This window comes from Vulpes lagopus, chromosome X (assembly GCF_018345385.1).
Source record: "Vulpes lagopus strain Blue_001 chromosome X, ASM1834538v1, whole genome shotgun sequence".
Lineage (NCBI taxonomy): Eukaryota > Metazoa > Chordata > Mammalia > Carnivora > Canidae > Vulpes > Vulpes lagopus.
This window is the reverse complement of record NC_054848.1, coordinates 92,158,374-92,183,889: the sequence shown is the minus strand read 5'-3', so window position 1 is coordinate 92,183,889 and position 25,516 is coordinate 92,158,374. Positions and strand designations below refer to the sequence as shown.

Sequence of the window (25,516 nt, the reverse complement as noted above, 5' to 3'; positions counted from 1 at the left end):
AGTGCTTTCAGACCTGGGCGGCCAAGCTAGCCTGAGGCAGAAATTAGTGGGCAGTGGCTACTCGGTAGGCTCCATGGAATTCCTGCAAGGAATCTGTTGACCCTCGATGTACAGGTTTATTTCTGGGCTCTTCACTGTGACTTTTGATCTTTGGTGGGGAGGGGGTTTGTTGAGGATCTGTCTTTAGAGGTAGCAGTGATGGCGCTTTATACAAAGGGCTTTTGCACAATTACTTTCTTTTTTTAGGATTTTATTTATTCATGAGAGACACACAGAGAGAGGCAGAGACATAGGCAGAGGGACAAGCAAGCTCCTTACAGGGAACCTGTGCGGGACTCAATCCCAGGACCCCGGGATCATGACCTGAGCCAAAGGCAGATGCTCAACCACTGAGCCACCCAGGCGCTCCACACAATTACTTTCTTCACTGCTCACCACTATTACTACCTGATGAGCTAAGCATTACTGCCCCCACTAAACAGATGAGGAAACAGCCAACAGAGGTCAAGTGACTTGCCCAGAACTAAGCAGCAGAGCTGGGACTGGAGCCCAGGTTTGTCAGATGCCAGAGCCTTTGCTCTTTCTACTGCATCCCAGTTGCCTGGACCAACGTTTGGATAGCCCTTTCCGGTTCTACAAGTGCTTCAACACACATTACCTCCTTTGTTTAGTTGCTTTAATTTAGAACAAGTAAAAGCGAGTTGTTTCCAACCGTCCAGAGCTTCCTTAGGAGGAAAGGAGGAGGAGGGCCAGGGAAGTACAAATGCCGGGCCTGGGAACTCGGTCAAAGGCCAGTGGGGAAAAGGAAAGATGAGAGCAAAGATCAGGGGCAAGGCATCCAGTTCATGAGATGGGAGAGCGAGTGGGAATGGAAAATGGGGTGCCAAAAGGGAGCCATTACTTTGATCAATTTATTAAAATGAGACACGGTGGGATGCCTGGGTGGCTCAGTGGTTGCCCGTCTGCCATTGGCTCAGGTTGTGATCCTGGGGTCCTGGGATCGAGTCCCGCATCAGGCTCCCTTCAGGGAGAGCCTGCTTCTCCCTCTGCTTAGGTCTGCCTCTCTCTCTCTGTCTCTCTCATGAATAAACAAATAAAATCTTTTAAAAATAAATGAAAGGTGACCATATCTTACCATTTGCTCCTCATCGGGGTCCCTGGTTTGGAGTAAAATGGGGAGGAGTAAAAGAGGCAGTCTTTTCAAAGTCCGCAATCATCATCTAAGAATAGACTCTGTTTTGACCAGGCAAGATTGCGTTCACCGTTTCCTGGGCCACCAAGGAACCTCTTGTTCCCCGGAGCTCAGAGTGCTACTGATCAGTAACAGGAGCCTCAGAACTTCGGCACCCCAGAGTTTTAACAGAAGTACACACGCAACTGTATGCATGCACGAACAGACACAGAGCCCAAATTTGCTGTAAAGTCAGAGTTATCAGCTTAAGACCTCACCAGACATGTATTTGGAACCATCTCTTTTTTTAAAGATTATTTATTCATGAGAGACACAGAGAGAGAGGCAGAGACATAGGCAGAGGGAGAAGCAGGCTCCATGCAGGGAGCCCGATGTGGGACTTGATCCCAGGACCCTGGGATCACGCCCTGAGCCAAAGGCAGAGGCTCAACCGCTGAGCCACCCAGGTGTCCCTGGAGCCATCTCTTTTGTTCCCTCCTTGCCCACCCATTTACCTCTTTGTTCCCTCGACCCCTCTTGCCCTGTCCGTTCTGTCTATACCCTCTACCCTTGACTCTCCTCTCTTCTGTGGCTTTCCTGTGCTCATTCAATCTTCCTCTTGTGTTGCTCTTTCTGTAATAGTCAACTTCCTTTCAAAGATTACCCTGGGCCCCTGGCCTCGCTGAACACACAAAAATTTTTATAGATTGAGTTTACATTGCCTGATTGTTTCTCCCTGGGTAGGCTTAGTTTATTTGCATAGAAGGACTGGTTTCATTTTGCAAGAGCTGGAGGGCGTGTTTTTAATTGACAGAAGGCCAAGGGAACATGCTTTCTGGGATTTCCTCCGGGATGAGGTTCCTTCTTAGAATTCTGGTAGGGAGGTAAGGGCGTTTCCTAGCACTTTCTCTTCTGTAAAGCAATCCAGTCCTTGGAATGGTCAAGAATCTCAGCCCTCTCCCCAACGTGGGAGGAGCTGACAAACATTTCCCTGCTTGTCTGGGAGCTGCATTGTGATGCCTGAGATTTGTAGCTCTTCAAACCTCCCAGAGATGTAAACAGTAGCCCACTCCCAGGAAGAGAGCAGCAGAACTGTGTTGAAACTTGTTAGGAGGAGGATTCCTCTGCCAACATCCCGGCTTGGCTGCCTGTAGCCACTGCCAAAGCCTGCCCACACATTTTCATCACTCCAGAGGAAGCTTCTGCTGTCCGCTAATGTGTAGATACAGACCCGAATCAAGACGCATTGATTTTGCAGACCGTTCTTGGTTATCCACACAAATGGCAGCGGTGTCAATGACATGGAAAAGGGGAAAAACATTTACCCTGCACTTTGACCCATATGGCACTCACAAGGTCCTGCTGGGGACAGTCGTGTTTGGGAACCAGTGAGCAGTGGTGACTTCCCTTAGCAGTGCTTTGGCCCAGTTGAGAGCAGGACTCCCCATCACAGCAAGATCAGCTTTGACCCTTGGAGGGCTACACACACCTAAATCATGTTATAAAAATGACATCAAATTCTTCCTGCGTTGTTTTGTGTGCACCCCAAGGGGGATCAATATACTTGACCTCATCTTTCATGGTTTCTGTGCACTGCTGGGGTTTGCCCCCCCCCGCCCCCCCGCAGGGCCGGCGAGAAATAAATACCTTTGGCGGTGCACAGGAGCTCCTTAGCAAGGTTGGAATCCGCAGGAATCCTCATGACATTTACAAACCCTTTCGATTCATTGCATTTCAGTCACGGCAAGCGCAGTGGCCTGTTCAGCCTTGTCTATGTGACATTTTGTATTTTGGGTCTTATTCTTTACTGTCTTTTTGGTTCTCCGAAACCACATAAATGACCGATTTCAACTTTTCTCTAGGTTTGAATTTTTCAAAATAAAAAATCGGAAAATCACACAACTAATTCAAATGATTAAAAAAAAAAAAAAGAGGGCTGCCCGCATGGCTTAGTCAACTAAGGGTCTGACTCTGGATATCAGCTCAGGTCTCTTTCTTTAAAGATTTCATTTATTCATGAGAGACACACAGAGAGAGAGGCAGAGACACAGGCTGAAGGAGAAGCAGGCTCCCTGTGGGAAGCCCGATGCAGGACTCAATCCGGGGACCCCGGGATCATGCCCTGAGCCAAACGCAGACGCTCAACCACTGAGCCACCCAGGTGCCCCTCAGCTCATGTCTTGATTTCAGTATCATGAGTTCAAGTCCCCCGTTGGGCTCCATGCCCATTGTGGAGCCTATTTAAAATAATAAATACAGGGATCCTTGGGTGGCGCAGCAGTTTGGCGCCTGCCTTTGGCCCAGGGCGCGATCCTGGAGACCCGGGATCGAATCCCACGTCGGGCTCCCGGTGCATGGAGCCTGCTTCTCCCTCTGCCTGTGTCTCTGCCTCTCTCCTTCTCTCTGTGTGACTATCATAAATAAATTTAAAAAATAATAATAAATACATAAAAGAAAAGAAAGGGTCACCATTTATCTCCTGATACTACTCCCCTCCCCAGAGATAACCACAGTTGATGGTCTGTTGTCATTTACAAATACACACACACACACACACACACACAGTTGTTCAGGTCTTTGTTTTTATGTAAGTCGGGAATCATGGTATATAACATAGTGGAGGTTTTTTTTTTTGGTTTTGTTTTTTAAAAGATATTATTTATTTATTCATGACAAACACACACACACACACAGACAGAGAGAGAGAGAGAGAGAGAGGCACAGACACAGGCAGAGGGAGAAGCAGGCCTCATGCAGGAAACCCGATGTGGGACTTGATCCCAGGGCTCCAGGATCACACCCCCGGCCGAAGGCGGCGCTAAACCGCTGAGCCACTGGGGCTGCCAGTCTAGTTTTTTTAAGACTATATTTTTAATTAAAAAAAAATTTTTAAGACTATATTTTTTAGAGCAGTTTTAGGTTCACAGCAAAATGAAAAGGTGAGTAGAGAGATTTCCCATGCCCTCGCAGCTCCCACTCCATACATAGCCTCCCCCATTAACTACATCCCCAGCAGAGTGGTGCACTTATTGTCAAGGATGAACCTCCAATGACAAGGCATTATCACCCAAAGTCCATAGTTTACCTCAGGGCTCACTCTTGGTGGTGATTCTGTGGGTCTGGACAAATGTATGACGACATGCGTCCACCATGCTGCTATTCTACAGAGCGGCTTCACTGGCCTAACAATCCTCTGGGCCCTGCCTCTTCCTCCCTGCCCCCAGCCACAACCCCGAGCAACCCCGATCTTTATTGTCTCCTTAGTTTTGCCAGTGGCTCATTACTTAGCGATGTCTGCTGGACAACCTTCCCTGGCACTAGACACAGGTCCACATCAGGGCCCATCAATAGCTGCATGGTATTCCACAGCATGGACGTGCCGGTTTGTTGAATCGTTCTCCTGATGAGGAACGTTGATGGTGTTTCTGATTTGTGTTCTTTTACAGAACCCAACTCTGCCAGCACTGAACTGTTCTGTTGAAAATGCCCACCCCACTGTTTCTTACTATGCTCGTCCTCAAGTGGCATCGTACAATACCTACTACCATAGCCCTCCCCACCTGCCGCCATATTCTGCTTATGACTTTCAGGTATGTTTTGAGAGAAAAAGAACTCTCTCTCACTCTTGCTGCTGTTCATGCTGTCTTGTTCTCTCGCTGACTATGGAACCTCCCAACTACATACAGAGTAGCCAGGCTCTAACCCTGATGGCCTTCAGCAGCCGATGTGGGACTTGATCCCAGGGCCAGCGCCTAGCTTAAAGACTCTGGCAATGCAACAAGGGAGAGATGGGGAGGGTGGGAAGGACACAGGGAACGGAGAGCTGGAAGGAAAGGGGAGAGAAGGAGCAAGGGTCGAGGTGTCCCAAATTGCCTTGACCAGCACCTAGGAGAAGACATACTCCTCTAGTACATTGGTAGGGACCCCTGTCCAACTGTGGCTTTTCCCATTCTTCTGCCACAAAAAGAGGCCTATCCTGCTCCTTAGCACAAGGGACTCTGGCCACACAAGGGACTGAATGAAATCTGCAATGAGGAAGAAGTCCCTTGTTTTTCTCCAGACTTCCTTAACTAGGAAACAAAACAAGAGAAGCGTTTTTGTTTTGTTTTTTTTTTTTTTAATAACAACCCTCTCCCCTTTTCTGCCTTGTTATCACGTGGGTCAGAAATAGAGTTACCGAATTTGCACTCTCCCCTTTTCCTTTTGAGCTGAGACTAAGCACGGAGAAACAGAATGAAGAAAGGCCCCTAATTAAAAGGGATTCATTGTGTGCCGAGCACGGGGCTAGGCACTTCAGGAAAACAAGCAAAATGGTCTTTTCAACATTTACAGTGCTCGTAAACCCTTGGCCATAGAAGAGTGGGATTACACTGAAATCTGGTTAATTGAAAAGTTGAGGACCAAAGGAAATACCTTTAAAAGGAGAGGTGCCCATAATGAATTTGCTTCTACTGACCAGGGGGACATAAAGGCATGACTGTTTGGGGGTGGTTCCAATTAGCCAGCCAGTTTACAAATACAAAGCCCTTGGGCAACCTAATTTCAGCTTTAGATTAACAAAATAATTGAACCCGGAAAACCCCATTTTGCTGAAGACAGCATACTTTTGTTTGGTTTAGATACCGCGTGCAGAGGTCTAGGACTGTATATTGCAATAGTAATATACATCCTGTGAACACGGACTTGTTCACTCTTATAAAATACAGTATCAGAACAAGGAGGTGTCCATCCAAGCTTGGGAAAAAATAATGCTAGAACTTGTTCTATAGTATTGACAGACAACTGAGGAAACTCATTATCCAAATAGGTGCTACAGACTGGGAAACACAAATCTGTTCAAAAAGGGTGTAGATGGGACGCCTGGGTGGCTCAGCGGTTGAGCGTCTGTCTTTGGCTCAGGACATGATCCCAGGGTCCCAGGATCGAGTCCCACATCGGGCTCCCTGCATGGAGCCTGCTTCTCCCTCTGCCTGTCTCTGCCTCTCTGTGTGTGTGTCTTTCATGAATAAATTAATAAAATATTTTTTAAAATAATAAAATAAATTAAAATAAATAAAAAAACAAAAATGGTGTAGATAATTTCAGCAGTGACAGAGACAAAAGGAGTCCTTTAAGAGAATGCAGGATGGGGCGTTTGGGTGGCTCAGTCAATTAAGCATCTTCCTTTGGCTCAGGTCATGATCCTGGGGTCCTGGGATCCAGCCCTGCATTGGGTTCCCTCCTCAGCGAGGGGTGTGCTTCTCCCTCTCCCTCTACATCCCTTTCATGCTCTCTCCCACACACTCTCTCAAATAAATAAAATCTTTTTAAAAAGAGAGAGAGAGAGAGAAAATACAGGCACGTTGAAATTAACACAGGAATAAAAAGTCATCTTGGGGGCACCTGGCTGGCTCAGTCGGTGGAACGCGCGACTTGATCTCAGGCTTGTGAGTTCAAGCCCCACATTGGGTGTAGAGCTTACTTAAAAAAAAAAAAAGTCAACCAGCCCAAGAGGCTGCCTCCATTTTTTTTTTTTTTTTAAGATTTAATTTACCAGGCAGCCCGGGTGGCTCAGCAGTTTAGCACTGCCTTCAGTCCAGGGCCTGATCCTGCAGACCCGGGGTCAGGTCCCACGTCGGGCTCCCTGCATGCAGCCTGCTTCTCCCTCTGCCTGCGTCTCTGCCTCTCTCTCTCTCTCTTTCTCTGTCTCTCATGAATAAATAAATAAAATCTTTCTTAAAAAAAAAAGATTTAACTTACCACTGAGCCACCCAGGTACCCTGCCTCCATTTAGTTTTTATCAAAGCCAATTATGCCAGTTATATCGATTTTAGGAATTTTCACTTTATAACAAATCTGCAGAGTAGAAACAGTAATCTCCCTGGTGATGGTCCTTGCACACTCTAAGACAGGAAGCCTCTCTTGAGGGCATGGAGATGTTTCTCTGTCCATCCTTCCTCATTCAAACACTATGCCCGGGATGAAAACAAGACTGACAAAGCCAGCAGTGACTCAGGCTGTTGGCTTCGGTTCAGTCACTGTTACATCTGTGTTCCCATGTGTCAGGCACTGTGCTAGGAGCTGTGGGTGTAAAGATTGATTGCATTGAGAGATCAGTCTAGGGACTTGGGTAGGGGGTGGTCAGAGGACAGCAGTGGAGACAAAAACATCAACAGACTCTTACCCAGAGTGCTGTGGAAACCCAGAAACAGGGTCCCTAACCCAAGGAAGGCATCCAAATCTAGCTGCCTAACCGAAACCTACAGTGTAGGTTTACAGCACGTCAGGGATTTGTGAAAGCCTTTACTTGTTAGTAACAGCTCCTATTCATTGAGCCCTTGCTATGCACCAAGCATGGTGCTGAGTGCTTCACATATATCATCCAATTTAATCCTTTGAGGGAAATATCTTGTCATTGCCAGTCTCTTGTCATTGGAGTCTGTCTGACTCTAGAATTGGCTTGAAGAATTTTTTTGGAGAAGTTATAAATCTGAGCACAGCATAGATCTTTTCCCCAGTTAAGTTTAGGATATTTATATTTTTTACTGATTTAAATTATTGACTTCCTAACCATGACTCAGAAGGGGTCTCTAGGGAGTAAACTCTCTCCAATTAATTATTAAATTAATCCCCACTCCAGGGGCTGCTGGGACATTTCTCATCCCTCTCCCGGTTCTTTTTCTAGGTTTGAGCTGTCTTTGTGTTTCCTTTTTAGAGACTTTAGAGTTGTGTGGTGTGGGTTTTGAGTAATGTGGGTTTTTCAAATTTTTCTAAGTTTTTATTTATTTATCTTAGAGAAAGAGAGAGCAGCACACGAGCAGGGGGAGGAGCGGGGGCGGGGGAGAAGAAGAGGGAGATCATCTCTAGCAGACTTCACACTGAAAGCAGAGCCCAACCTGGGGCTCGATCCTACGATCCCGAGATCAGGACCTGAGCCAAAACCGAGAATTGGGATCCCTGGGTGGCGCAGTGGTTTGGCGCTTGCCTTTGGCCCAGGGCGCGATCCTGGAGACCCGGGATCGAATCCCACATCAGGCTCCCGGTGCATGGAGCCTGTTTCTCCCTCTGCCTCTCTCTCTGTCTCTCTGTGACTATCATAAATAAATAAAAAAATTTAAAAAAAAAAAACCGAGAATTGGATGCTCAACCGACTAACCCACCCAGGCGCCCTAAGTGATGCAGTCTTAAATTATTTGTTTCCTCCCAGAACTTAAATGGTGTGTTTGAATTGCACTTTCTTTTGTTCACACACTTTCATTCCCTTATAGTTTCATAGGAGGAAATACCAATGTTTACCCAGGAAAGCCAAGAGGATGAGGGAACACCTGCTTGTGTTCCCAGATAAATAGAAGGCAATCAGCAAAACACACACCAACTCTGAGGATAAAACCTCCAGGACCACAGACCACCCACCCCCGTCACCAAAAAAGCCAGAGCTCCCTTATGATCTTCTCAGATTGCAACAGGGCCCACATTACAAATGACCTTTCTAGACTTTCTTCTGAATGACTTCCCCATTCGAATCATTTCCAAATAGGACTATATATGTGACTTTGCACTTGAAGACCACTGCTCCTTTTTCCCCCGAGGTTGATAGAAGGGAGAGGAAAGAAATGGATAGGGTTTTGTTTTAACCCCTCCAAGTCGTGCCCTTACTGGGTAGCTGTCCAGTTAGGAAGCTTGGGAAACATTCCTTGTGGTCAGACATGAGCGAAGTCCATGAGCGAGGATGTTGTAAGTGCTGAGCTTGGAGAAACAAGAATCATGCAAACACTGGATTCCAGGGCATCCTTGCTTCACAAGCTCGCCATCCCCCCAGGCAGGAAGGATAGAAATTGAGAAGATCTTTGCTGCTCGCTAACCTCCCCACTCACTTCTGTTGCCTCCACGTTCACTTCCCTCCCACCTGTACTTCAGTTTTAGCCAAGTAGTCCAAATTCCGTACAGTGAAAAGCATCAGTTTCTACTTCCACTGGGAAATTCAACCCAGGGTAGTTTTATGTAAACCTTCCCTGTCCACCTGGTGAATTGCCACGTTTAGCTTAAAACACCAGTCTCAGCCTATGCAAAATGCAAACGCCTCTGTTTATGCTGTTTACTAATGCACATGAGGGTAGATGAGGTTTCACTTTAGCCACCAAAAATGACCCACTAGAAAGTGGACCCATTTATTTATTTCCTTAAAAAAGATTTCCCTTATTTATTCATGAGAGACGCGGAGACATAGGTAGAGGGAGAAGCAGGCTCCCTGCGGGGAGCCTGATACAGGACTGGATCCCAGGACCCCAAGATCACGACCGGAGCCGAAGGCAGACTGAGCCACTGAGCCACTGAGCCAGCCAGGGGTCCCAAAAGTGGGCCCATTTAATGAAAGAGTTGCTTTAGTCCTGGGTGGGGGGCGGTGTATGGCATGGGTCGCGGAGAACCTCAGAAGGCTGTGGCTGCTCCAATTCAGCTGTTTCTCTGCATTTTCCCTCACCTACCAAGTTTATCCCTTCTTTTCTTTCTTGTCCTTTCTTCTCTCTCATTTCTGATCCCCCATTTTCTTCCTCTGCCTTCCTTTGATCCACTCTTCTCTCCATCACCCCTTGCTTTGCTTTCAAAAGCAAAGAAACAGAGGGGGAACGCAAAGAACCAAGAAAGCCTGGATCTTACCCTGGGGACACAGCATCTTTTGCTGTAACTTCTATCACCTGGTTGATCCCAAAGGCGTGTGGGTCAGCAATCTAGCAGAGAGGGGGCAGGTGAGGGCGACAGATGAGAGCTTTGTGTGTCCTGAGAGGGTGGTCCTCCTCTGATAGTACCATCGGCCTCCTGCACTTGTCCCCCTTCTCGCCTCAGCCTGGAAGAAGCAACTCAGGAAGCTCCAGCTGACAGGAGGCCCAGCAGTAGGCTATTTAGATGCTTTTCATGCTTTGTGGTGTGCAAGGATTCAAAGCTCTGTTCTTCTGAGCTGCCTGTCCCATTAGTAAAGTCGACTCTTAGGAACCAAAACGCACCAGGCCAGCTCCCCAGTCGCAACAAAGCCAAATCCTTCCCAAGGTGCCTGCCTGTTGCTAGGAAACTACGTGCTGGTACTGTGGGTCTTGTACCCACCCCCACCCCTCCACCCCCCCGCTGGCCCCAAGGGTGTGTGGACTGCAGCCAGTTCGCTTCCTAGCTCTGCCAGGAGCCCTTCAGTTTTATCCTTAAGACTCTAGTATCCTCAAAGGGAAGTGAGAATCATCCCACCCCCACCCTCCGCTTGAATAATTCCCAAACTTGAAAGCAAGAAGTGAGAACCAAAGGCCGTTGTGCCACCCCCTTTTACTATCAAAGTGTACAACTGCCACCCACAGCAGTGCTGCCCACAGAAGCCTTTCAGCACCTCCGGGACAGAACTGCCTCTTGCTGTGCTGCTGGAAACTTGCGCCTCCTGTCTGTGAATGGGAGCACCTCCCGTCCGTGGCTGGGAGCACCTCACAGCAGCCTCCTGATTCTCACTATCCTGTAGTGGCATTGAGATGGGCAGACTCCCACGTCCCCAGGACACAGAGACTCTTGACCCCACTGGGGACGTTTGTATAGTGACTAGCAAGTCTTAAGGAAGCGTATCTTCCCAGAGGGGGCTGGGAAATTGAGATTTTAGGAGGGAACCAGGCTTTGTCTCCAGTCCACTGACTCAAGCTGTTTTGTCTTTCAAGGCTCTGCAGGTTCTGTGACCCTGTCATTCCTGCACTTGGGGCGAAATAATGGAAGGAGGGGTGGAGGGAATGATGGCAGTGACATCCCTCGTAGGTCCCAACATTATGTGGACAGATATTTCAGTGTCTCGGGCAAGACCTAGAAATCTGGACGGCCCTTTCTAACAAGTGCAGGGGTGAGGACTGGGGATAAGGAGACTCAGCCAAATGGTCTCAGGCTCCAGAAAGCTCATGTCAAGCCTGACTCTCGATTGCCCCAGGCCTGGAAAAATGACATGTTCTACTCAGACTCTGGCCAGCTGAACAAAGTAAAGGCATGACCTCCTCCAAACAGCACTTGATCTCTTGAGAAATATTGGTGTGAGTCTTGTTGTTTTTCTTTCTAAAAGCCACATTTTAAAGATTATTTATTTATTTATTTAAGAGCACGGGCAGGGGGAGGGGCAGAGGGAGAGGGAGAAGCAGACTCCCCACTGAGTGCAGAGCCCTACAGTGGGCTCTCGATTCCAGGACCCCAAGATCATGACCTGAGCCAAAACCAAGAGTCAACACTTAACTGACTGAGCCACCTAGGGTCCCTTTTTGTTTTTCTTTTAATATATCGGTTCCTCCTAAAGCTAAGACACACCAGAAATGTGCAGTTCTCCAGCCCTATTTGTTGGCTTTATTGTGTTCACCCTTCCTGAGAGCCTAAAACTGGCCTCTGGCCTCCTGCCATCCCTGGGATCAAGCCCCGCATCGGGCTCCCTGCAGAGGAGGGTCCAGGGAGCCTGCTTTTGCCTCTGCCTCTCTCTGTCTCTCATGAATGAATGAAATCTTAAAAACATTTTTTTAAGAAAATAGATTTTACTTTTAAAAAACATGCCGGGGATCCCTGGGTGGCTCAGCGGTTTAGTGCCTGCCTTTGACCCAGGGCATGACCCTGGAGTCCCGGGATCGAGTCCCACATCAGGCTCCCTGCATGGAGCCTGCTTCTCCCTCTGCCTGTGTCTCTGCCTCTCTCTCTCTCAGTGTCTCTCATGAATAAATAAATAAAATCTTAAAAAAAATAAAAATAAAAAATAAAAACATGCCAAGTCCATCTTACATACTCCTGAGGTTAGGGTCACTCATTCAACATTAATTGAGCACCTAATACGTGTCAAGCACTGTTCTGAGCTCTGAGGGCTATGGCAATGAACAAAACAGAAACAAGTCAACTATCCTTGAGCAGGAAAATCCTTAGGGTCAAGGGTATAAATGAGCCAGAGAAAGAGAAGTAGCAAATGACTTGTGATATGTCAATTCATTGTTTGGTTTTTTAAAATCTATCTCCTCTCTTTTCAAAGATGACCAAAATTAGACAATAGAGAGTAAAATTGAATCCTGTGTCTCTGCAACCTGACAAATTGTTCCTTGTCCTTAACATTGGTATTCTCCCCTCCAAGCCGGTGTGCCTCTCTGCCCCCACACCTGCCCCACACTTGGGGGTGGTGGGCTACGGTTACGGTGAAATAGAAATTGTCGGACTTGGAAGAGCCTAGGTCCAAGAAAGCCCACTTCACCTCTCTGACCTTAGTTTTTGTCTTGTGTTTTGGTCTGTGAGATGAGATGACATATTCTGGGTAGCAAAGCCTTTCCCAGATGTTACTGGCTTAACCTCAGATGCTCTTAAAGTCCAAATAACCCATCCAAAGACTAGCTGGGATGCTGTTGATATAGCTCGAGCGAGAGGTATTGGAAGCTTGGGCTGTAAACGTGGAAAAGGGAGTTGTGGATTGAAGAGACAACGCAGAAGTAGGAGCAACAAGAATCGAGAACTGGATGCAGGGCTCGAGGGAACGGGGAGGAGGATTCCATGCTATCTGCATGGGAGCTGTGCAGTTGGAGTGGCTGGGGGATAGATAGTGGGACCAACCGGCTCATGCTCCTCATGAACTTCGTGAAGTTTAGGAGCATTCTATTGTTCCAAACAGAAGCAAACTTGGTCCATGTTCATTTTTATTTTATTATTATTTTTTTTTCATGTTCATTTTTAAATAACGATGGGCCGTGGAGAAATTGCAACCCGGCCCGCCTAAGCTGATATTTTGTTTTTATTACACAGCATTCCGGTGTCTTCCCATCCTCCCCTCCCTCTGGACTTTCTGATGAGCCCCAGTCGGCCTCGCCTTCGCCCAGCTACATGTGGTCCTCCAGCGCACCACCCCGCTACTCTCCGCCCTACTACCCGCCTTTTGAAAAACCACCACCTTACAGCCCCTAAAGAGGAATACCTGCTGGCTGTTGAGATTACTGTGGCTTTTGTATTTCTGCTTTAGTGGAAGTGTGTAGGGTACAAAATTTAAAGTGTGGTTCTTAATGCATAAAGTTTTACGAAGGCCTGCCAAGCTAGGGAAAGATAGGGATGAAGCTTATTCCTTATCGGTGCAGAACAGGGGTGGCGAGGCTGAACCCAGCACTTCCAAGGGCAGCGCGCACTAAGACTGGGGAGCCATTCCCACAAGAAGCTTGTCCCCGTTTGGACCTGCATTGTTTCCCTATGGCACCACCTCTGTATTCAGTGGCAGCGTGGTTGCCACCTCTTTCACTTTGTCCTCAGACCCTTGGCAGATTGCCACCCTAGCACCTTGGGTGAAGCACCTGGCTTATATATAGGCCCTATCTTTCCCTACCACTAAAGTCAGTCCCTAAGGAAAATTTCCCAGATGGAGCTACCCAGTGGTTCCAATACAGAGAGTTCTGGCTAAGATTTTGTTTGCTTGTGTCTGGATGTCGAAAAACGCTGCCTGTATCTTGTACTCCTTTCTTCTCTGTGAGTATTGTAAAAAATGGCTGTTGTGATCATTCAGCTCAGCTTTCGTTATCAGTACCTCCCAAAGGGAAAAGTGCAATATTCCCTCGAGTCGTGGGGAACAGGATCGATTGTTTAGGATGCACTGAAATACAAAGAGCAACGTGTGAGGTGTTTTGAGTTGATCTGTTACACATCCGTAACTTAGGAGACAGTGGTGGTGCAGTATTACAAAAGACATTCGCTATGGGAGATAGAAATCTTACGGTTAAAATTCGGAGTTAAAAATGCTAGATTAGGTTCCTGGGTGGTGATACGAATTGTTACTAATCTTTGTGACTATTTAATCTTCAAATATTGTGCTTCAATCCCAGCAAACCGCACGTATCCTGCACCCCACCCCAAAAGAATCATCTGTATTTTAACACCACTGCTCTTATTGGTCCTTTTTTTTGTTGAGACCAATCATGACAGTGTTCAAGATTATCAAAGTGTTGCAATGCCGCTTTAAGTCTGCAAAACCTCAAAAGTAGCTAACTTGACAAATCTTAAGTGTTACCGTAGATTTAAAAATCCATCTGGCACATTGTGGTAGGTGTTTGTTCGGTTCTTTTAATTATGCATAGCTTTAAACCATCCACCTGACGAATTTAACACTTTGGCACCCATGCCTTCACTTCAGAATGAACACTTTCACTGCAATCTTATGTTAACCTGAGAAATGATTGATTTAAAGGAAGACTGATAATCCTACACTTGTATAATGTAAAAAATACAGGGGCTACAGGAGGGTACCTAATTTGACAGTTCTGCAAACACACAGAACACATACTGGAAATTTTTCCAGCCAATTTCGCTACCTCCCCACTTGATGGAGTAGAGGTAGCAGGCAAATGCTGGTGCTCCCATCTACCTTGTAGACACCCAGCCATCAAGAATTATCAAGGCACAACAAGTGCACTCATTGTTCACAGTAAATGTCTGCAAAGCATTCAGTTTAACTTCCAGCATCATGATTGATGCCTCATCCAGAGTTCAAATCGGACAAACTACAATCTCTTTGTGTCATATAAAATTAACTCTTATTTTCTACAGTTCTGAGCATATTAAATTCTATTGGATTTCAAAAAGGGACTAATAACCAATTGACTTACTATACAAATACCAACTTGTAATACTCGATGAAATTTTTTTGTCATTTACACTGTACCTTTTGCTTTAGTGAACATGTAGGAGTATTTAATTTTTTAAAAGGCACCATTACACAGTATATCCTACATTTATCACATTTCTTAAAGTGTTAAGACTCTGACTCATTTCTATGTATTTTTCTTACTTTACAAAATAACTTGAAACAGAATAGATTTTGTAACACTTAATTTGAGCAGCTTCTTTTTTTATTACATTGAATTATATAAAGTGCATGTTACCTTAGAAAAATTAATATTTGCTGCTTTACTCTTTTGCAAAACATTTGCTGTAATGAAGGAATTTGTATTTCCAATATGTACCTTGACTGCATTTTGTAATATTTACTGCTTTATTCCTAATTCTGCTTTACAGTATTGAACTGGGCATGAAACATTAAAATATTAATCCAGAACAGAACCTGTATAAACTGGATGTTGCTTAAAATCTGTATCACTGCCATGTTGGAAACCCAGACTGCTTTTGTGATGTTTCAAATTAATAAAACTATCATCCTCCTTATCCACGTATGTGCATCTTCATGGAACCTACATAAGTATTACAGACATCCCGAAGCAACGGACAGAAAAGCCCACTCACTTTTGACTATGAGCTCAAGGTACAATGGGGATGCGATTAACCAACATATAAAACCTGTCAGAAGACAGAAGAGGGACAGTAAAGTATCCTACAAACTGAGAAGGCATTTTGAGACCCAACAAGGAAGCAAGCGAAGCAAGCCATTCCATGCCACTCCACGTGGCTTACAGAGTTTTACTCTGGGTAACTTATTGTTGGGGGGGGGGGAGTGACGGGGAATGGAGCAGACCACAATCCAGGCACTACACCGCTATTCTCCACAAAGTCCGGACCTTAATCCACAGATTTTATAGAGCATTGTGGTGAAGTCAAAGTGTAGTTATCTAAAGTGTTGCTATCTGTATACCAGAGGGGAGGGGAAGAAATTGTTAACTCTAGTATGGTTGTTTAAACAACTTTAGGAAAGATCAAAACAAGCCTCCTTGTGTCTGGTCAGGGCATACTGCTCCAAGCAGCCTGGAACATGTAGCCCCAAGGGAGGTCATTGCACAGACATGAACAAGATGGAGAGCCAAAGATGGAGTCAGTATCATTAGCACTCCTACAAAACTAGTAGGAAATTTCATTTTGTAGTCATCAGAAATAGCCCCAGTCTCCTACCACAAAAACTGAAAAGCAACACAATAGTGAAGTCTGTGTAATTTCTTTTCTTTTCTTTTTTTCTTTTTTCTTTTTTTTAAGTAAGCTCTATGGCCAATGTGGGGTCTAAACTCACCGGCATGCTCTACCAACTGAGCCAGCCAGGTGCTCCAGGTCTGTATAATTTCTGAAAGATAATCTTGTAAAAAATACACTCGAAAATCAGAATTATAACATTTTATTTTTGCCATAAGAAGCTCTACGAACTAATACCAGGTAAATGGTTAATGAAAAGTAGAACTTAAAGTCATATGACAGGAAAGATTGTACAAGTATGAACATTACAGTATTGGGTGGAAATGAACAAGGTTTCGTATGATTGACAGAGGCGAGGAAGCCAGTGCTATTGAATTCACATTGGATCCTTCGGAATAGGCATGCCTTGACAATACAAAATACCTTGACCATTTTTAACCATTTATCTTTTTGGTACAATGGAAAAAAGACAACACGGATTCCTCATAGTAGTTGCATGTGGGGGATCAGTACTACCGAGATGATAATGATCATTTAAGATATATTTTAAAGTAAATTTTGCAAGATTGCTATGGCATTTTAAAATCTTTGCCTAGTTTAGCATTTTCACTTTCTGTCATCTCTTTCAATAAATTGCTATTTCAAACAGTTCCAATCCAGAAGGTTTACAGGTAATTTAGCACAGGAGCAAATTTCCAGCCAACTTGAAAGAAAAAAAGAAGGAATTTAATAGCTAGAAAGCTAAGTATGAAATAGGAAAACACCACGGTAAGTTTTAAACAGAATCTTGCTACAGATTTCCAACCCAATAAACAGTGGGAGTGAATGGTTTCAGCCCCAAAGGAGTAGTTCACAAGAATTCTGAACTTTGGATATAGAAACTTCTGAAAAAACTGAAGACCCTGACATACATGCAAGAAGAGTCTTCTGGCAAAAATACAAGTTAATATTCCAGTTTTCCTTCTCCCAAAAAACTCTAGAAGATACCTTCATTGGGCACAGAGTTTAAGTTTTATACTCAGAATTTGCACAGCAGCAGCAAATAATTACATCCATATTATTCAGAATGGAGAGTTTTCTATTACAGACTCAATTCCTGGTTTGTCAAAATAGCCTGGTAGAAACTCTCAGGTTTTATTATGATCAACTAATTTCCCTAGCAATTAAGTTTGAAAGGTCTGGAAGCTCTGCTGGCCATCAGTATCATCCACACTTGCAGAAGTCCTTATGTCTAACTGGTGAGAAAGCATTAATGAAACTCGAACAAATTTCCACTGAAAATATTTGAGTGCACCTTATAGTCAAAGAGTAATGTTGTTACTATCTACCCAGAAAGGAAACAGATATTGTGATTCCAGAGATCAGAGTCTTAAGTTATAAGGTAACTTAAACTTTTCCAAGGATTAGTTCACAAAATGGTTTGAACGTCCAGACTCACAGAACAGAAAACAGACAGATGCACATCATTCTAGCCCTCGGTAAGCCGAAGATTGGAATATTTTTCCTCCTTCTCATATTATTGCAAATACTGAGGCCTGATAACCTCACCTATCAACTGAAACACTGAAACCGTTATCTTCAAATCTAGCTTACCGTCAGAAGAATGATGTATACATGAGAAAATGTGATTAAAGCTTTAAGTTCAAAGTCAAGAAATAGACTATTCTTAAAAATACACAGAGAAAGAAAACATGTTGAATTAAGAAATATTTAAGCAAGGTTACAAAGGACTAGCAACTATGCACAACAATCTTTTTCAGTATCTATTAATTTTTTTTCCTTTGCAAAAAGTAATTTACAGAAGTTCAACACATTAATCCTGTTATAAAGGCTAGGCTATATATTTGTTCCAACCTGCTTCCTTTTAGTATTAGCACTTGAAGGAGTTTCGACTTTATTTTCGAAGTGTTTAAATAGGTGTCCTTTTAAACGGAAAAAAGGTACACTTATTGTTCTCAAGATAAACAGGAATCAACAAGCCTATATAACATTTCCATATATAGTTTCTGATTGCTATAATATTGCAGCACTTTGCAGATGGAATGGAACTTACTTTAGAAGGGGTAAAAACATAAAACGTCTTGTGAAAGGAAAATACTAGATCACGGATTCAACTATTTCAAATGAAAACTTTTCCTATTAGAAATTCTAAGTAATATGAACATTTAAAAATATATACCAGTAGCCTCCCGCCTAAAATATGTAGGAGTCTCATTTATGGAATCTATCATTTATAAAGATTTATACATAATGAAAGATTTATTTGGTGGCTTTCAGATTCAAACTTTGAAATTTCTCAAGGGAATATTTTTAACCATACAAACAAAAAAGGAACTCTCCATTCACTTCCACTCTCTATCGTTAAGAACACAGAATTCAAAACAAATACAACAGAACTTTTCCTCTCCTCCTGTCTGCAATACAGAGATTTGTTTTCCATTAACATGTTTGCCCACAGAGACCACACTGCAAAGGTATATATACAGTAGTCCAGCCACCAAAGTCTTTTCCAGACGATGGCAATAAAAGCAAAACTTAACTCTAATTAGCTAAAACTCTTTCTTCAGATGAGACACTTGTCTGCACGGCCATTTTCATGGCAGGAGGGAGGCAGGAGGTTGCTATCCATTTGGACTAGCAGAATACACAATCAAGCAGAGACTTATTCTGAAATTTTCCAGAACAACTTTAGAAGTTCTTGTTTACTTTTTATGCCACATCCAAAACACAACACACATTTATAGTCTCAATATTAAGATAATTGAGAATTTAGCAGTAAAGTGCTAACATGGAAGGGGAAAGTTATAAGATAAACTAGGGTATGCTAATAACTCCAGTTATTTTCAAAGAACATTCAGACTGCTTCAAATTCTATTCAGGAAACTATCTCTCCAAGCTTCTTTTCTCTTTGCCTCTTTAAAACGAGCTGAAAGCTAACTATATAAACAGATACTCGTGGGGGGAGGGGGACTTTTCAATCTCTACTCAAAACTTTCAGAATAATTTGCTTCTAAAAATTATCAACAAATAATCCAACTAGACTGCCTTTAGATGACACAGCAGATCAAAGGAACTCATTTTCACCTTGTTTTACAGGTCTTTTGAAACCCCTGCCCCTGAACGCAAACCAAACTTTCTGAGATTTCAAAGTTCAATAAGATTCTGGTATTATAAATTCAAACTCAGTACTGCCATCTGTTACATTCTGTTTAAAAATTGAATCATTTTCCTGCTGAATAAAAATATCTTCCCAGGTCATTGGCTTGTTCTGAGGAGTAGATGTGGTCCCTACTGCAGGTTCTTTTCCAGCATCAACCTTATACCCAATAGCATCATCCTTCATTACAGGCATAGCGCCTGACCTATCAGAAAGATATGCATATTGTCTAATCTGTAAAGACCTGCATGGATGTAAACGGTAAAGCTTTGAGTCTCCAGAAGGATCTTGACTATGAACTGATTTTATGTGTGAAGACATAAACTGATAGTTGATGAAAGATTTGCCACAGGCCAAACACTGGTACCTTCGCTCCCCTGTGTGATGAATTTCATGTTTTGTGCGATATTCTGCAAGAGGAAATACCTTCTCACAGTAACGGCAAGGATACTTCTTCTCCCAAGAATGTATGTTAAAATGTCTCCGCAAGCTTGTCAGACAGACATATGACCTTTTGCACACAATACAGATATAATAGACCCTCCCATCTACTATTAACTCATAGTGGTCATCATGTTTTACTTTCATACGCTTGTTTGCAGGCTCACCACTAGAGGTTTTTGGTATCTCATTCTCAAGTCTGGCCTCCCCTTCGTCAGGGTCATCCTTGACAGGGATCACTATGTCATAAGTATCTTCACCGATATTTGCATAAACCTTGCAACCCGTCGACAAGCCTTCAATCTCAGTAGCTGTATCTAAAGTAATGATCTTCTGACCCTCCATTAGATGTTTTGATCCTAAGCCTGCATCATTAGTGTTTCTAGTAATTATATCTGAAATTTTTAGAGAATTGGAAAGTGGTTCTTGCAGAAGTGTAGGAATCTGCATCTTCTGTACCAACGATCCATCAAAAGTGGCATTTTGGGGGATATCGGCCTGGGGGACCAAAGATGTATTACTGACCGCCGAATCTGGACTGGAGCTAATAGTGTCATCATCATCATCTATAATTTCCTCCTCCTCCTCTTCATTGGCCTTGTTTCCCGTTAAAACAGCACTGTTTGGTGTCTGCTGATTCTGCACAAGCAAATTGATTGAAGGAGACATATGATTTGGAAGTGAGGAAGTAACATTTGGTGGTGTAGTAAGTGGTGTCTGATTTAGCAAAATAATGTTGGGAGTCAGATGTGTCGGGGCTGAAGATACCAGCAATTTTTCACTTCCTTGCGTCTGGCTCAGAGTTGCCTGATTCACAGAAGTAGGAAGTTTCTGAGTAGGTGTGAGATTTGGCAAAGGGGGAGAGTTATTACTAGTACAAGGTGCAACATCTGAAATGGCAACGGAACCCGGGCTAGGCTGGACCTGAGCCACTGCATTGGTACTCGGCAAAGTATCCTTTGCAGGCAGAATTTCAGAGCAGAAAATGACGTCATCGTCATCATCATCTGAATCGGTAACAATAATCTTTTTTGTCTCGTAATCTTCAGCAGATAAGGAAAAAGACTCTGTTATAATAGGCATTATAGTGGCCCCGTTATCTTGGGCTTCATCTTTTGATTTTTGTATTTCAAGGTTCTTGTCACTAGAACCAGGAGGTAAGGTTTCTGCATTACCGTCCTGAGATGTACCTGAGATGCTTTTAACCTGTGACAATGGGACACCAAGCTCTGCTATAAATTTAACCCCTAACAGCTGCCCCGATTTAATCAACTCATCAAGTAAATCTGATCTAACACGAACAATTTTAGAACTATAGATATAATTGAGAATTTCAGCAAAGATCTCTGCTCTTATAAAGCTCAGTTCAACAACTTGCCCGGCAACTGAGAAGAGCTGATGGAAGTAAGTACTAGAAGCTGAAAGAATATTCCTGTGGGCTCGGAATTTTCGGTCTTCCACGATAACGGTAACATCACAGAAGAGTCCATGGCCACGTTGCTCATTCAAGGAGTTCAGTAGACTGCCAGAGTACTGAATGTCTGTAGCAGAAATCAGTTTTCTACTCTCCATGCCTGTAAGAGAAAGGGAGGAGGAAGGAGTAGAAGATTAGAAAAAAGAAAAACAAGAAGTACTCTATCATTCAGAATGTAAGCTGCGGCAACATTAAATAGTGTATTCAAGTTTTAACTGAAGTTTGGCATAACTTTTTGACTTGTATGTCAATTGTTCATACAGGCTGGTTTTTGGACCATGCATCAAATCTCATGACTTCCCCCTGAGAAGAGACAAGCGAGTTTTTAATTGATCTACAGATCTGAATGGTAATCTCTTCCTCTGAATCTCAGATACATGCGTCACCACTGAGCAGTTTTTATAAGATTAGAATTAATTTTCTTAGTTCCACTTTTGGGTTCTGTCCTCAAGAAGACTTGAGAGTTCAGTTTTAACGGTCTTAAAACTTTAAGAAAACTCTTCATCATGAACACACAGAAGTTATTTCACCTGTAAATGAATGATTTAAGTTCAGAAAAGCTTGTTGAATGCAATATCCATCCTATACTCTTCCTAAATTTTATCTGGTCTTTAAAAATACATTCAAAAGCTACTCCCTGGAGCCAATGACTGAATTAGTGTTTATAAACGCTGCCAATTATTACCTTTAGACTGTCAGTTTTCTGTTCTTATTTAAATTGGGGTGCCTCATCTAGATAAACTCTGAAACACCTTTTTTACCCTCTCCCCTTTCATCATCTCCTTGCCCCTTCCCCTCACCTCTCTACTCTTACAATCTCCAGAGGTGAAATGTTAGAGTGCCAAGCGAAGTCAACAGATGGTACTGTGAAAAAAAATAAGACAAAGGAAAGGTCACCATTTCTTAATGCTTATTTGCACGAAAACATGAAACATTTCAATTTGTTGGTAAAGAATTAAGTAAAGAATTATGTGCACTGGTAGGAGAACTTTTTTATACCAGATGTGTTAGTGAAAATGAAAACATAAACTTATTGGAAGAGAACAGACAGTTACTCTAGAAAAAGGGATGGGGATGTCAGTAAAGAGCAATGCAATGTACCACCCCCAGAACATTCTATTTTTGGAAGTCACAGAATATATTCCCAGTAACAAGGCCGCTGAGTCGTTGAAAATATATACATATATTAAATATATACTTAATTTTTATATATTTGACTTTTATATTTTTTTACATAAACAACTAGCTGATAAATACTTTAAGTAGAGAAACACTTTAATTGCCAACATTCTTTCCCTTTAAAGTTACCAAAATAGTGGCACTGTCGTCACAGTGCTTAAGTTATATACACGTGGAAGGCGGGGCGTCCCAAGCATCTTCGAAATTTTCAAAACTGCAGCTTAAAAACAAAAAAGTAGGCAAAAAGTCTAGAAATGACGATTTGAAACATCCCTTAGAAGGCGTTGCTCGTTTAACAGTACCAAGGAATTCCAGGTTACCATCAAGGCATTCATCAGAAAGGGTGACCTTTGGACGGCGAGCCAGCAACCAGGGCTTCCGAAATACGGGGATTTCGACAGATGTCGCTTTTAAGTAGGTAGATAGGTTTTTTTTTTAAATGCAATTTTTGTCGTTTGCAAATGGACTCTCGGAACGGGGTAATGCAATAAAACGGACGCGTCCAGGTGACACTGGGAATTGGTTTCATTTTGTTGAGATCCCTCCCGCGTCTCCCCGTCAGGGTGGGCCCAGGAACGCCACGAAGCGCTCTGCACCCACCCCTGAGATCTGCGCCCTGCCTACGGAAAAGCCATTCCGCATCCCTGTGAGACAAACCCTTGACTGAGGGCAGGTGAAGGTGGAAAAGAGAGAAACGCCATCCGCGACCGAAGCGAACCGACACGCGGCTCCCTGCGGCAGCTGAACCCCATCTTCCTTACTCCACCCCCTCTTCCCCATTTGCACCCAGCCGGCTGCAGCCGAGGGCTTTTTTTTCACCCCAATTCACGCGAAAAGGCAGCTTCCTGCAAATCCAGATGGAGGTACGAACGACACCGCGAGGGCGGGGGTCCTCGGGCAAGCCGGGGAAAGTAGAAGGTGGCGAACGGGAGGGTGGGGTGCTGGGAGGGGATGAGGCCAAGCAGGCGGCATTGTTGTGCCCTGGGAAGGGGACGGGAGGGGAGGATGGGCCGGGCAGAAAAGCTCTAAATCAAAGTAGGGGCTACGAGGAGAAAAGGAGGCACAAAAAGGCAGGCGGAGGGCTAGGAAAAAGCCAAGTGGGTCCCCGCGGTGGGCTCCCCACGCGCCGGGCCTACCCGGGGCACCGGCTGCCCCTCGGCCCCTGACGGCGGAGGGGACGGCGGCGCGGCCCTCCGGGCTCGTCCCCTCCTTCGCTCCCGGGCCCACACAAAGGAAGGGCCGGAGGAGCGGAGCCTCCGACTCCGCCGCTTCCTGGTTCAAGTGAGGAGAATGCAAACGCAGGCGCGGCCCAGCGACGGAGGCAGCGGGCGCGCTCCCTCGCCCCTCCCGGCGCAGGGCCGGGTCCTCACCTGCTTCCCGGCGCCGCCGCTTCTCCTCGTCGGGCCGCGCGGACGGGTGGGAGCCCTCCAACAACCAGAAGCCAGACTCCGCGGCGATTCGGCTCCTTCTTTAAACGTCGCTCCAGTCTTGGTCGACGTCGACGCGGCTGCCGCCACCGCTGCTACAGCTGCCCCGCGCCGCCGACAGAGGGCACAGCACGGGGACGCAGCGCTGAAGTCGAAGGCGCCCTCCTCCTCCGAGCGCAGTTCGGGTCTTTCCGGAAGGGCCCGAGCTCCTAGCCGCCCCCGTTTCGGCGCCCTGCTCTGCCTTCGGCTCCTTCCGCAGGGGGCGGAGAGAGACTGGGAAGCTCTGGGAGCCTTTCGGCCCTTTCCGGAGGGCGAAAGGGTGGGAAAAAGGGAAGGGAAAGATGGGGTAATGCGGTCCGTCGCAGGCGGCGGGGACGGGAGGGAAGCGAGTCGCCTTCACCGAAATTGGGCGCAAGCTGCTAGGGCGGAAAAACTTTTCGAGACCATATGAGTTTCACTACTTTTGCAAGTTTGAAACTGCCCGATTAGCCCGGATCTTAGACGATGAGCCACCTTGAAATATAACCGGAATAAATATAATCGGGTCGAACTGATCGACTCTGGATGATTCAAGTTAGACGATGACAAGTTAAACGACATTACAGATACTATTTTTAAGAAATAAATCTAGGACACTAGACAGTTTTCTTAATTGAATACTAAGCGATGCGGTACTATCTTCATTCCTTCGCTTCGACCAGCATTTACTGACCACGTGTCTGAGCTATACCAAATCTCCGGCTAGGTGCCGTGGAACACAAAAAAGAGTAAACCAGGGTCTCTCCCTTCCCAAAGAGCTCATTAGATGGGTACACAAACGTCGACCAAAGTATTTTTGTGCAAGGCGTAGAACACAGAGAAGGAAAGAGCAAACTAAATGTCCCCATCTGAGCTGTATCCTGAAAGAGGAATAAATGAACACTTGCACTGTTGATTTATTATTTTTATTTTTTACGTAACATTTCCTCCCCAGGGGGTTTTAGCATCTGACACATATTCGGTGTTCAATAATTGTTTAATGAATGAATAAATGAGTGAGCCGTGGTAATTTTTTAAAACCTTCTGCTAATACACTTCTGCCTGAGTACCACGATAAATGAAGCAACAGAATGGGTGTTTGGAGAGCAAAATCTCTCCCTTCGGGCTGGTTATTTATCGCATCCAACTACGGAGCCAAAATATTAGCTTTTTTTCGTCAACAATTAAGGCCATCCACTACCTTCATTTTCTTAAAAAAAAAAAAAAGTATAGGATAATATTGCATCCATTCCCCCAAACGTGAATTTGCATCTGTTTACCTTTCAGCCAGAATCCCGTGCTTCCTTCCTACAAAAATCTTGCTGAAAATGTCCGTCAGGATATTCCAGAATGAAAAAATCACTATATCTAATGTCCTTCAACATGAAATCAGACAAGAATGTCACCATCGAACCATTCCTAATCTATTTTACATTCTCCTCAATAAAGTAAAGCCACATAGAAAAATACCACAGTGGTTGTATTTTCACATGGAAATAAGAAATACACACGAAATTCCTCAGGCACTGCAAGATTTTGTATTGTGAGAAAACAATGTGAGAATTATTGCATTATTGGGGTTTTTTCAATTAGGACTTAAAATTATGAGTTTCATTGTTTAATATAAAGACATTTCCAGCAGCCCGGGTGGCTCAGCGGTTGAGCATCTGCCTTGGGCTCAGGGCGTGATCCTGGAGACCCAGGATCCAGTCCGACATCCGGCTCCCTGCATGGAGCCTGCTTCTCCCTCTGCCTGTGTCTCTGCCTTTCTCTCTGTGTGTCTCTCATGAATAAATATATAAAATCTTTAA

General features: G+C 44.5%; 2 protein-coding genes across 5 annotated transcripts in view; one reads left to right on the top strand and one right to left on the bottom strand.

Annotated features, from left to right (window-relative positions):
• The window catches only part of TMEM255A (transmembrane protein 255A), a 52,597-nt gene extending 37,281 nt beyond the window's left edge, over positions 1-15,316 (top strand). For both annotated transcript variants that reach the window (XM_041740254.1, XM_041740253.1), the window contains 2 exons: positions 4,618-4,761; positions 12,920-15,316. In XM_041740254.1, the coding sequence (XP_041596188.1) occupies positions 4,618-4,761; positions 12,920-13,078 (303 nt within the window). In that variant the 3' untranslated portion in view covers positions 13,079-15,316. The remainder of the gene's footprint in view (positions 1-4,617; positions 4,762-12,919) is intronic.
• Positions 15,317-16,195: 879 nt separating this feature from the next.
• ZBTB33 (zinc finger and BTB domain containing 33) lies at positions 16,196-24,034 on the bottom strand. 3 transcript variants are annotated; one of them, XM_041741703.1, is made up of 3 exons: positions 23,631-24,034; positions 21,882-21,945; positions 16,196-21,181 (listed from the first exon to the last, which is right to left on the bottom strand). In XM_041741703.1, the coding sequence occupies exon 3, from the start codon at positions 21,177-21,179 to the stop codon at positions 19,161-19,163; it is 2,019 nt and encodes a 672-aa protein (XP_041597637.1). In that variant the 5' UTR covers positions 21,180-21,181; positions 21,882-21,945; positions 23,631-24,034; the 3' UTR covers positions 16,196-19,160. The 3 variants fall into 3 exon arrangements, with proteins under 3 accessions (XP_041597637.1, XP_041597638.1, XP_041597636.1); XM_041741704.1 differs by lacking the exon at positions 23,631-24,034 and adding an exon at positions 23,397-23,622; XM_041741702.1 differs by lacking the exon at positions 21,882-21,945 and having other exon boundaries at positions 23,631-24,030.
• Between the last annotated feature and the right edge of the window lie 1,482 nt (positions 24,035-25,516).

Excerpts from the sequence above, each read along its gene's own strand:
- ZBTB33 (XM_041741703.1), bottom strand. The coding sequence starts at position 21,179 with ATGGAGAGTAGAAAACTGATTTCTGCTACAGACATTCAGTACTCTGGC.